Source organism: Hydra viridissima, unplaced genomic scaffold, assembly GCF_058129835.1.
Source record: "Hydra viridissima isolate aposymbiotic clone 2 unplaced genomic scaffold, HvirCarnegie_v1 scaffold_13, whole genome shotgun sequence".
Lineage (NCBI taxonomy): Eukaryota > Metazoa > Cnidaria > Hydrozoa > Anthoathecata > Hydridae > Hydra > Hydra viridissima.
The window spans coordinates 8,637,694-8,650,772 of record NW_028324312.1 but is presented as its reverse complement, the minus strand read 5'-3'; the positions used below and the strand labels follow the sequence as shown (position 1 = coordinate 8,650,772).

The following is a 13,079-nucleotide window of genomic DNA, read 5'->3' as shown; positions in this document are numbered from 1 at the left end:
TAAAAACGCATAAGTCAATAGCAAAAAGATAAAAATGTAAACAATATTAAATTCATACAATATTAAATGCTATGTCAAATTTATGGAGGTGTATATTGAGATCTTGAATTTATAATTTTTTAAATTATATTTTAAATTGACTTTATATGAAAAGAGAACTAGCAAGTAAAATCTCAATATTTCTTTTAGTCAAGTTCTCTGCATGGATTGGAATATTTTCTTATATAAATGCTAAAAAAGCAGACTTTGTGAAGTTTCAAAAGATAAGACTATTCATACTATAAAAGACTGTTACTAAAAATGGCTGATTCAAAAATGAAATGACAAAAATAAACCTGAATTGGGAACAAAAAATGATATAAAATCTTATAGAATATCTTAGATGTAAAATTTTATAGAATATTACAAAATTATCATAAATTATCATAAAATTATCATACTTTACAAAAACTTTGATTTTGATGCTAACAAGACATTCACCATATTGCTTTGTGACAATCATACGCACATTCAAAAGAATTTTATGCTTACCATAACATGTTACTAAAGATTACCCCAGCAGAATTTAAGCAATATATGCAATTAATCATAAAAAAGACTTTTGGCTTTTCGAATATTTGTGAAAGATAAGCCTTTCTTAGTTTCATACCATGTACTCTACATCCATAAAATATCACATATGGCTTAGATACTAAAAAAACAAAAACATTGGTTTTAACAAAAATTTTGTTGTGAATTTATTTTGAAATGATAGTCATGGGTCCCATTGATATACCTAGAAGATTGTATCATTCCAAGGTTACTTTCAAGTTCACCTTGTTGCATATCATTTTTATTTCTTGAGGTCAATCATTTTATTTATTTAAGTCAGAGATGCATTGATATGGCCTTACAAGTTGAAATTGTATTTCCAGATGCTGTACATAATATAATTCAAAAACCATTAATGGTCATACCAAACAAACAAGTTTTTTTCAGAAAATAGAAAGTAAATGGCCCTTTCTTTTCTACACATAGAGCTCTGCCTTTAGATGACTCTGCAAAAGAGATTTACAGTAAAAGTTTTTTTAAAATCTAAAAGTGTGCAGATAATAGATAAGCTTACAATAATGACACTGGGTATATTTTTGTCCAAAGCTGCCACTTTATAAAACTATTGCTATGGCATACTATTATTATGACTTAATATTGTGATTGAGGCCAGCCTTATTATTAGATTAAGCCTTTTTAGAAAAAGAGGTAGGCTAGTACTTATCCATATTCACACCTCCTTAATGACATAACATTACATTAACTGTTTTTATGTTACCATAACTATTACAAATGCTTGATTTTAATTCTTAAATATACCGTCAACTTTTCTTGAAAGATGACTTATAACTGTTTCAAGTCTGTTCATTTCTGTAACGAGCAAACTGCTTGCATAATCTGAATATCTGTTGGTTTGACTGTCTAAAAGTTACATCATAGATGTAAGAAAAAATAATTTAGCTTGAGTTAAAATAACTAAAAATAAATTTTTCATCAAAACCTACTACATATACACAAACTAATACGACATTATTAGTTTGTATATTATTACCTCCAGCCCAATGTGAACCAGATGCACCAACATTTTTGTCCAAAAGATCAATTTTGGACTGTAACTTATTCATTATATTATTGAGTGTATTTGTTGCATCAATTCCAGAATGATCAAGTGCACCACTATCAATTTTATTGACTAGTGCTTGAACACTATCTTCAAGCGACTTCAATTTTACACTAGTTGCAGTCAAAGCATCAGCTTTTAAAGGATTGCTATTTACAATGATATCCGCATAATTTGGGCTTCCAAAAGGTTGAACAATTGGTGCAGGCTGTATTACTAGAATGTAATGACAATAATTGTAAAAAAAAATTAGTATTAAAAAATTACAATAGTAACAATCCCTGAAGAGAACACAAACTAAATGCCTAAAAGTAAATATTCATATACAAGTTTTTGTTTTCATTTTGAAACATGCGAGATGTGACTTACAACTGTAAATAGTTTACTTATTAAACACCACAAATCATTTTTTTTCATGCCAAGGAGTAAATTCAAATAACACAGATAATGCATTTGTATAACTATGCAACATATGCTTATCAACATTTATTATGTTTCAAACTTATAAAATACCAATTGGGAGTGGTGCTGGTGGCATAGGTATTAATGCAGCAGAAGGAAGCTGCAAAAATTCCACATCTCCAGAGCTTTCTCCAATATCATCAATGTGATCTGGAGTAATGGGATTTCCAGTTCTATTATCAGCATTAGAATTCCTAAATCAAATAAGAAAATTTACTCTAACTAAAGTAAAATGTGATCCAGAAAAACTTTGATATTTTTATTATTGCAAATATTATCAATAAAGAAAATGCTAAAAGATACCTTAAAAACTATTTCCAAACAATACAATTTAAATAAATATTTTACCTAAACTTGTTTGCCTTGAGTTCATTTTGCTTATGAGTTGAATTAAGTGACTTAGACGCTGGTACATTGTGTTGTTTTGATTTTTGTGGTTTTTCTTGAAATATCAATATATCCTTTTTCTTGGGAGAATTTCTATGAATAGGAGTTATAGCTCTCTTTATTTCATTCCTTTCATTAGAGATTGTAGTATTTGATGGATTAGACAGTTTAACATTTATTTTATTTGAAAAACCATAGTTTTGAAAAGCTCCTATATTATCTTTGGCATGTAAAACATTCTCTTCAAATTTTTTCTTCAAACTTTCATGGCTACTATTTGAAGCTAAAATATAATAAAATATTCAGACATAAAACTATTATTATATAATGATGTATGAAAAATATTATGACAAATCAATATTTATTTTATGTTTGTTAGAATATGTTAAAACACAGCTCATTTCAAATTGTGATTATTAGACACTGGAATAACCGATGACAAAAAATGTACAAAAATAAATCAAAAATAAATTAGATACAAAAATATCCTTAAAACTCAAATTTTTCACATAAAAATTAGCATAAAATGGAGTTTAACCCTTCCTTTTTTAAATTTAATTTTTAAATGCAAGCAGTTTAAACTGAACAATTAATATTAAGACCTGTCTTGGTAATTTTTAGTATTAAAGATCTGAGAATCTATATGATACATGATTAATGCATAATGAATGAAATTACAGAATATTTTGTATTTTCGTAGAAAACAGCAATATTCGATTACCCAGAGAAAACTTGAGATTTAAGTAAACATTCCAAACAAATCAATCGCCAATATTGGAAGTCAGATAATTATCAGGCCTTATTTCCGGAACCGTTCAGCTGTTCCAGGAACGGTTCAGTTATTTGGCGACTGTTAGTCAGAAGAAGAGCGTAGAACTTTTAAGATTGTATAAGATGTTTAATACCAGAAATATATAAAAATTTTAAAGATCAAGTGACATGACAGTAATTCACACGTACGGAGCTGTTAAGTATTCTCATACTTAATAACTCCGTACGTTTGAAATCATATTAAATGTCTGTGCTGGCGAACATAACAAGTTATCATTTTTGATAAGTAAGCTGGATTATTTGCAATCAGTTAATACCCCTCAGAGTATTGTTAGATTTAGGGAATTTTACTGTAGAATAAAAAAATTCCAGTCCTCCCCCGCGCCCTTTCCAGAAATGGTATAAAATTACTGTTAAAAAAGGACGTTTAAATTTCTCAGAAGTTACGATAACCAAGTTACAACGTTAATACGTTTGTCTGCGCATAATAAGCTGTTAAGTTATTAGGATTTAGTTGAAGAATTTGAATAGAAATATTCAAGTGGCATAAACCAATCAGCTCATTCCATAAATACACGCGAGTTAAAACTAGCATTGTTATGTAACTCTGAACTGGGAATACAAGTGAAATACATTTACTTACCATAGAAAGGTGCAAAAACGCAAAAGAAGCTGACCAATGAAATAATTGACATCATTTGCACGTGACCAATCTATGGACCAATCTATGAAAAGTTAAACAACTTTACATATTGACGCATTTTAGTCATTGTATCTGCAAAGTAATTTTGACAGTACAGCTCGACATTTGAAGTAATTATCTAAATTTACACTTAATGTTTAATTTATTAATTTGCTTAATTTGTTGAAATAGAGAAGTTCGAAGTTACTGTTTTCGTTGAAAGAAACTTTAAGCGTATAAAAAATATGTTCTTTAATTTTTGGGTCAGAAACACTCATAAAAAGCAAGTTATAATCTCCGTAATAACCACAATAGAACTAAAGTATATTATTTACAGAGATATAACATTTCAAATGCCACCTGGTGTTTTCAAATTTTACAGACTTTTTTTATAACTCGGGTCCCTATAAGCATATTATTAAATTCCTAGATTGATGTTTGGCATTTTTATGTTATTCACAGCAGGATATAGATATGCTTACCTTTTCTTGTTATTGTTGTCGCTCATTAATATAGTGGTTTCTAAGGAGCGGTTGTTATATAGTAATTTAGTAAAGTAAGTACAAATAGTGATTCGATTTTGTAATTAATTTAATATAGTGCAAATTAAATTGACATACTTCATTTTAATTTAATTAATCATGCGGCATGCGTAATGGGTTTATTTCGGTATAAAATTATCAAGGGGCCATTCAAGCATATCTTGCTGTCATAAATAGGTGTTTACTTTGATTGGTTGATTAAACATATTTCAACCAATAAAATTTTTACTTAATCATGTGAGATTCTTATTTAAGTAATAAAAGAATGAATAAAAAAAGAACGAGAGTAATAAAAGAACGAATGTCGCTAAACACAATGGATAAAATGACCTTAATATTCTTCGTCAATAAATATTCTGATAGTTAAAAAAATATCGTTAAATATATTACGTATGTAATATAATATTTTATGCTAATTTTAGATGTGTTATTTGCTCTAGAAATTCAGAAAACAAATCAACGTTTCAATATCCTTGGATTGGTACAGTACAAATAACTGATTGAAAATACTACACTCTTGAATGGAACGCGACGAATAGCCAGTTATCTTGGTTATAAGTGACCTTAAAGCTGATTTCAAAGATATGCATTGCCCTAATACAAGCTTAGTTTCAGATCACTTCAGTTTTGATTTTGGCCATTTAAAGATGAGCTTTTGATTTTTAAGACCGAAACGAAAAACAAGAAACAGTCATAAAAAGCAAGTCATAATCTCCGTCAAACTCTCCGTCAAATTTGCTTATTAAATTCTTTTTAGAAACTAGACATAGACATACAACTTGCTGATGAGATGACCGAAAGAAATAAATTCAAATAAAAATTTCACCTATTAACATTAAATATTTACGTTTGCCATTTATCATCATTTTAACTTCTATATACAAATTATTTTTTATACAATATAAAACATCCAGCATGCATCTAGAGAAAACGCAACATCAGCCGAAACTCTAAAAAGGTCTTCCCTCTGAATCTTCAAAATCGCGGTTATAGTTTTTCGATACGTGTGTTATCGGAGCAGCTAGCTTGCTAACTTTGCACAACTTGCCGAATGTCAGGGCTAACGAAAGTTTTTGTTTAATAACACGAATTCGAGCAATTTTTTCATCTAGACTGATGGGTTCATTGTAAAAAAGTAGCTTCTCTAACCCCTAAATAAGAATAATAGCACAGCTATGCTTTCATGCACATTCAAATCAAAATAGAATTAAAAAATAATTCCGAACTTTTTTCTAAGATCCATTAAACAATCAAACAATCACGTGACTAAATTTTAAATAACCATGAAAAGAACTAAAAAAAAAGATCGATTATTACCAGCTTAATTTCATCGATGTTATCAATTTCCATAGACTTCGTTCTTCTAGAGATGGCTGATCTTTTAACACTACGTCGTGCCTGTTGATGGAGTTTGCCTAAAAATGATTCAAGATCGTTCTCTGGAAAAACATCACGTATTTCGCTAATATACCCTGGAATAGCGGCTCTCTCTTGTTCTGTTAGCTGTTTAATGGTTACATTTAACCACTTATGATAACCTAAAGGTAGAGGTCGAATGTGAGATTAGTTGCAGTGAAAAGCGAGCAAAAAAATGCAACAGTTCAATCTAAATAAACCGTCCTTTTTTTTTTAGATGTATCTAATTCATATTTAGACGAATGTTTAACAGGTGAATCCAAAAAAAGTTCAAAAATGAAAAAAAAACTTACTTCTATTCAACGAATATTTTAAATCTAGATAACGCTGTGCATCGTACGTTGAGCTTTTATCAAACCCTGAGAAATACATGTTTATTGTCATAAAATAATACAAGCATCTGTATTTGTCTATTTCATTTTTAATATTCTCACCAAAATACCCAAACTTAGAGCATGTTGATATTTAACAAGAAGGTAGCAAACATACTCATGTCAAAAGTTAAAATAGCACTTACAAATGGTTTTAGAATAAAGTGTCTTTTCTAATTTATTCTTTGTTTCGGTGTGATGGTCGTTTTCTTGCTTTACAGATGATAGGACACTATCTAAGCCATCTGCAATTTCTTTATAAATATGAATAGTGCGAGTTAGACATGAGCAGTAATCACCGCCTAAATTCGATAAAATTTTAAATATTTTACATGATTATTTAAATACTTGCATATGAACTTAATAATATGCATATGAGCTTAATCGCAAATAATTAAATTCACATAAAAATATTTTAAAGAAACATTTACATAAATCAGAGATTGAATTAATTACAGGAACAGAAAAACTAAACAAAGGAATAAGTAATCAATAAAATTAACAAAAGAAACCTTCGATATAACAGAGCTAGAAAAAATAACATTCAATATAACAGAAAAAGAGAAAGAAAATCTAATTATAAGAGAGATAAGAAAAAAACAAAAAATACGGCACATTTGTCACTGTATATTGCATAGTTAAACTTACAGCGTTTTCTCATTGAACTTTTATGACCAGTTTTAGTAAGTATGCTGCTAGGTAATACCTCTCTATGTCCATAGATACTGAATATGATATCAGGATGAAACAAATAACCTGGTTCTGAGGCATGAATAACTCCGTCAAAGAATTTTTGAACTGGACTTGTAAAAACACTTGAATTAGAGATGTCATAATGAGCCTAAAAAAATTGGATTTTTTTTTTCTTTTAAAAATTGCCTGCAAGAGTTTGACAATCCTTTGCACTCCTCTTCCTGATCAAGTTTGCCCTGATTTATTTTTAAAAATTGCCTGTAATAGTATTGAGGTTTACAAATATTACCTTAAAATCCTCTGTACTTCTCTGCCTGATCAAGTTTACTTTTTTAAGAAGTGCATCAAGTTTATACTTTTCATGTTCAAACTTTTCAAAATCTTTTTCTTTTGTTAGAAGGAACTTTTCCATTTCAACAATTTCAGGATATTTCTTAATAACCACCTCCTCACCTGCAATTAAAGATATATTAGTCATAGCATGTGGCAGTTATTGCTGAACATTGCAAAAAATTAAAGAAATCTTCCTTACTCAGTCTTTGAAAGATTTTTTCATTTATGCAGAGGTTGCCAGCCAGAGATACATCTTGCTTGAAAACTGTTATGCTCATATTATAACCAACACAATGGTCACTTAACTCAGCTAAATTACCCCATAAACAAAAGTGCTTGAATTGAAAAATATCAACATTAGATGTTCCATCAAGCAAATTTAAGACTTTATCTCCTACACGCACTGCTTCACTAACACTAGAAAAAAGTTCTTTTGCAATTTTCAATGGAACTTTTTCAATTACAGACTCATAGAGATGAAGATTAGCTTTTTGAGACTTTAAATCCAGAAACTTGTCCTGAGGAAAAATGAAATGAAGATTAGTTAAAGAAAAATAATCTTTCAAAATCAAAAGATTTGTAAATTTCTCACCAGCGCTCTTTCCTTTGTCACAAAATTAAAACTTCGTTTAAAAAACTTTTGTTGTTCACATTTAAGAATGCAACTAAGTTGCGGTCTCTGTCTGTAGCATCTTTCAATACTACGACACGTCACCCATCTATGCAAGACTTTTTTACATCTCTTCTTGACAGAGAAACCTTTTTGGCAAACTAATAAAAACAATTTTTTTTGTGACAATTATTAAATACATACATACATGCATACATTATATATATATATATATACATACATACATACATACATATATATATATATATATATATATATATATATATATATATATATATATATATATATATATATATATATATATATATATATATATATATGAAGGGGTCAGGGCGAAAACAGGGGATGTCAGTTTTTGACAATTTTGAGATTTTTTTATTAACATGTTATACAAATCATAGGCTACATTCTATATTGAGTTTGAAGCAAAAAAAAAAACAAACTAAGGGGCCAATTTAGGGATTAAAGAATACCCCTGCTATGTAAAAACAGGGAATGTATTGCTGTTGCAACCGTAAAAGCAGGAATGTCAAATATTTTTTGTTTTGAAAAGGATAAATACGGCCAAAAAAATAATGGCAGACGCATATCCTGAAATCACAAAAAAACCTAGAAAAAGACAAGTAAATGGCAGAAAACGAGATAGTAAAAAAAAAATGAAACTTTCAGGTCATATAATGGGCGAGTCTTGTAACTGCATTCGTTTAAAGTGTTTTAAAGTTATTAGTTTACAAGATAGACAAAGAATTTTGGACAAGTTTAATCAAATGTCATGTAAAGACCAACAGGATGCTTTTTTGACATCGATTTATAACTCCAATGGAAGTGAGACAAAGAAGACCTAGAATACGAAGTAATGAGAAAGATTTGCACCGCTATTCTTATCAATATCATTCATTAATTGCAAGAGACTCCCTTGTAAAAATTCAAATCTGTTATAAAGCATTACTTTCTATATTTAACATAAGCAAATCTAGACTTGAAAGAATACAGAAGGTCTTAACAACGACTGGTAAGTAGTTGTACATTTTCATAAAGCAAGTAATTTTTTTTCAAAATATTTTCAGGGTACACACAAACCTATTTATTGGCAAGTTAGTGCAAAAGCAAAGTCAAAACTAATAAAAAAATTGTCAAGTATATTATTAAATGTTTATTGGATTATGATTAAAAAAACGTTCATAAGTTTTGGTATAATATACCACCATAAACCAATGAGCATATATTGGATTTTTATTTGTAATTTATAATAAAACTAGAATAATTTAAAGTTTCAGAATATAAATATAAAAATTTTTTTCAGCCTAGTAATCATAATCGTCATATCCATTTTCCACTTTCAGTTTTAGTTCTTTTAGTTTACGAATTGATTTGCTCTTTTTTTAAATTCTGCTAAAACATATTACTTTTTTTAAAGGAATGTCACCCAAAGATCAAAGAGGGAAACACATGAACCGTCCTGGAAGTTTTACAAAAGACAAAAATGAGAGGATCATAAATCATATCTGATCTTTAGAGGGCAGCAGTCTCATTACTCTCTCAAAGACTCTAAGAAAGTCTACCTTCCTGAAGATCTTAATCTTAGCAAGATGCATGCAATGTATTTAGAAAGTCAACCAGGTGAATCCTGTTCAAGAGAAAGTTATAGGTAAGCAAAAAAACAAAACAAAAATTTATTGTGGCTGATTTTTGAGCAATATTTATAAAGTTGTAGACAGTTCTTATTTATCTTAATAATTTCAAATTTTATTTGTATTATTATTTTTTTATATTCAGATGCATATTTAATAAGAATTTTAACATTGCCTTTGGTTACACAAGAAAAGACACATGTTCGACATGTGATAGATTTAAAATAGATTTGTCAAATAGTCATCCTCAACATGAACTAGAAAAACGTCTAGCTGAGCGAGAGCTTCACTGGAGGAAAGGAAAAATTTTTTATGAAAGGAAAACTGTTGCTGTACACAGTGCACACTCTTTGACCTGGTTTGTTGCAATTGTGTTTGATTTTTGGAAGAATCTTCCTTGCCCTAATATTACAACCAATGACACATATTACAAATGAAAACTTTCTTTGCATACTTTTAACATACATAATCTGGGAGCTAATAAGGTTTACCTTTTTTCCTATGATGAGATAATAGGAAAAAAAGGATCAAATGATGTAGCATCAATGTTGTTGCATACTTTATTGAAATCCTGTCTAAAGAAGTTACTCACCTTCAACTCTTCTGTGATTCATGTCCTGGACAGAATAAAAATTGGACTATGCTATGATTTCTTCACTACATGGTCCATCAGAAAAAAAGATTTGAAAATATTAAGCTATCTTTTCCTATTAGAGGACACTCTTATATGGAATGTGATCGAGACATGATCGTAATCAATCAAAAGATTCATATAGACACTCCAGCTGACTGGCGTAGGCACTTTGAGGATGCAAGAAAAAGCCCTTCTCCTTTTCATATAATTTCAGTTGAAAACACCATGCTGCTAAATATAGAAAAGTATATTAGAACTTTATATTTTACCTCATCTCCAATTCAAAGAGAGCCACTTCGAGAAATTGAAAAAAAAACCCACCCAGATAAAATAATTTACAGAGATAGCTGGAATGGACCATTCCTTGAAGTTACTGTCACAAAACCAATTAAAAAGAAGAGAATATTGTTGGAGCCCCTTCAGCCTTTAAACAGAGTCCTCATACCTATTTTGTCAGCAAAGTATAAAGACCTAGAACATCTCAAACTCTTTTGGAAGCTTGATGCACAAGAATTTTATGACTATCTTCCATATGAAAGAGATGGCCAACCATCTCCTGTAAATAATTACTCTGACTTTGATAAAGAAGAAAAAATTGAACTGTAAAACTTAAATTTAATCTTGTTTTTTACTTTTTGATTGATCGTATATATCATATATTCTTGTTATTATTCTTTGAAATGTATAAGTTTGTTGAATACATATATTTGTAATATATATATATATATATATATATATATATATATATATATATATATATATATATATATATATATATATATTCTTATATATATATATTCTTATATTCTTTATATATTCTTATATATTCTTTTGAGTATTTGTTGAAATAAAAAGTAACTTACAAAAAAAAGATATTATTGATTTCTGAAGGGATATTAGAGCTTAATTTGCTCAAAAGTAACCCCAGTTTTAAAGAAATGTTGTGCAAATCAAAAACAGGTAACGTCATATTTAGAGACAGGTTGCAAAATTCAATAGCAAACCAACAGTTTGAAAAACTGACATCCCCTGTTTCTGCCCTGACCCCATTTATATATATATATATATATATATATATATATATATATATATATATATATATATATATATATATATATATATATATATATGATATGGGAATGCATGTAAGAAATCTTAATAATAAACCTTTTGGACACTTTCGAAAGCAGTTCTGCTTAATAAACTTTTGATTTTGAACAATCTTTTGTGAATCAGAAAATAATTCATTTTCTTTTTCATTAATTTCTCTCATCTTTGCATTTAACATTTCCTTGGTTTGATTGAAGAACTCAATTGTCTCATCAAGCTGAAAAAAAAAAAATTTTATCAAGCTAAAATATACATTTATAACAGGCTTTACAGTAAATATTATTTGAAAAAAGCTTTATTTCTATACTCAAACCCGAATGCTTTTTTTTCCATTAAATTTTCATGAAAAAAGAAAAAAATTTATGGCAATATTTAAAATTTAAGTAAACAAACAAACAAAAAAAATCTTTAACTAACTTTGCTTCTTGCTCTATGAATAGCATCTTTCCCAACTTCAATTTTTGACTTCATTTTGTTGATTATTGCTTCCTTGAGCTTCTCTGTTTTAATGGTTAAACATGAATCAAGCTGTTGATTGAAAAGTCATAACATTCAAAGATCAAAAAAATAATAATAACAATTTTAAAACTAATACTTTAAAATATTTATAGTTGTGATAAAAATACTATGTAATTATGTAATTATGTAATTATGTAATTATGTAATTATTAGGATCAAACTTAACCTTAAACTTAGCAGATGATAATCCTTCATCAGCTCCTGCTGCTAGTAGTAGAGTTCCTTCAACCAAATCATATAAATTAGACTTCATCTTCAGGTTGAAAGTATCATTGGAAATAAGTAACAAAGCTGGTCCATGTATTCCCAGCATGCTTGCCTCACCCTCTGCTTGCAACAAAACCTCACTTTTTGATATATGCAAAACCATAGAGGGTCCATGATTAGAATTCTCCTCACTGCTTTGCATTAATACAAATCCACCTCCAAATTCCATTGGTGGCATATAAATGTTTATGATTATCTCTGCTGTGGTGAACTTAATGATGCAAAAAACCTCATAACCAATAAAATTTATTAAACCAGAAAGCATGAAGCCATATTCAATTTTTATTTTTCTTTCTATAAGTTTGTGCCCTAAAAGACAACTTCTTGTATTTTACACAAAATATAATTTGTAAAAAAAGCAACCATAAAACACCCTTCACACAAAGCAACCAGAAAACACCACTCACCATTTGGATTTGATGTATAAGAAACAAGAAGGCCATGTGGGAAATGAGAACTTTCAATAACTTGAGGAAGCACTACAGTTTTATTAAAAGCATTCATCAGTTGCTTCACAGTTAAAGCCAAAACTTCACCAAAGAAATAATTTCTTGAAGGATCATTTAAATCATAACCAATGTGGAGCTCTCCTTTTAACTCATCATTAGATCCCAAAACAAAATCCCCAATTATTTCTGGTAAAAATGATAAAAACGGTTTTTTAAAAATAAATTTTTATAAAAAAAATTTCAAATAATTTAAAGCATACTTTAAATTTAAATAAACTTTAAATGAAAAAAAAAAAAAAAAAAATTCAAAATTTTATGTCAAACAAAAAATGAAAAAACATAATCACTAATAAAAAAATTTCCAAAAATTAAAAAAATATACCAAAAAATGAAGGAGAATCGGCTTTATACCCAGCTGAAAATCTAGGATTGTTGATTGCTATTAAATCTATACCAAAAGGTTTTGTCCATTGATTCTTCATACTCATAGATAGTTGAAGATCATTTGCTCCTAAATCCAGCTTGCCTTA

The 13,079-nt window shown here is 28.7% G+C and overlaps 2 protein-coding genes, 1 long non-coding RNA gene and 1 pseudogene across 7 annotated transcripts in view; 2 read left to right on the top strand and 2 right to left on the bottom strand.

Annotated features, from left to right (window-relative positions):
• Positions 1-4,605, bottom strand: part of LOC145187113 (uncharacterized) — a 20,383-nt gene extending 15,778 nt beyond the window's left edge. For 2 of the 3 annotated variants that reach the window (XM_090070849.1, XM_090070850.1), the window contains exons 1-6: positions 4,436-4,576; positions 3,915-3,996; positions 2,462-2,783; positions 2,165-2,307; positions 1,583-1,867; positions 1,351-1,452 (exon numbers count right to left, since the gene is read on the bottom strand). In XM_090070849.1, the coding sequence (XP_089926975.1) occupies positions 1,351-1,452; positions 1,583-1,867; positions 2,165-2,307; positions 2,462-2,783; positions 3,915-3,969 (907 nt within the window). In that variant the 5' untranslated portion in view covers positions 3,970-3,996; positions 4,436-4,576. Of the gene's footprint in view, positions 1-1,350; positions 1,453-1,582; positions 1,868-2,164; positions 2,308-2,461; positions 2,784-3,914; positions 3,997-4,435 lie in introns of all 3 variants that reach the window. The other variant, XM_090070848.1, reaches the window with a different exon arrangement.
• On the top strand, positions 4,040-6,324 carry LOC149880324 (uncharacterized). The gene is made up of 2 exons (XR_016446419.1): positions 4,040-4,084; positions 4,936-6,324. It is a non-coding gene; the product is annotated as an uncharacterized LOC149880324 (long non-coding RNA).
• Positions 5,316-13,079, bottom strand: part of LOC145187166 (uncharacterized) — a 20,253-nt gene continuing 12,489 nt past the window's right edge. For 2 of the 3 annotated variants that reach the window (XM_090070851.1, XM_090070853.1), the window contains exons 8-20: positions 12,932-13,075; positions 12,508-12,735; positions 12,000-12,409; positions 11,732-11,842; positions 11,372-11,531; positions 7,901-8,079; positions 7,508-7,826; positions 7,265-7,428; positions 6,931-7,123; positions 6,429-6,584; positions 6,205-6,270; positions 5,813-6,033; positions 5,316-5,646 (exon numbers count right to left, since the gene is read on the bottom strand). In XM_090070851.1, the coding sequence (XP_089926977.1) occupies positions 5,446-5,646; positions 5,813-6,033; positions 6,205-6,270; positions 6,429-6,584; positions 6,931-7,123; positions 7,265-7,428; positions 7,508-7,826; positions 7,901-8,079; positions 11,372-11,531; positions 11,732-11,842; positions 12,000-12,409; positions 12,508-12,735; positions 12,932-13,075 (2,552 nt within the window). In that variant the 3' untranslated portion in view covers positions 5,316-5,445. Of the gene's footprint in view, positions 5,647-5,812; positions 6,034-6,204; positions 6,271-6,428; positions 6,585-6,930; positions 7,124-7,264; positions 7,429-7,507; positions 7,827-7,900; positions 8,080-11,371; positions 11,532-11,731; positions 11,843-11,999; positions 12,424-12,507; positions 12,736-12,931; positions 13,076-13,079 lie in introns of those variants that run through there. The other variant, XM_090070854.1, reaches the window with a different exon arrangement.
• Positions 8,397-10,840, top strand: LOC145190720 (uncharacterized; annotated as a pseudogene).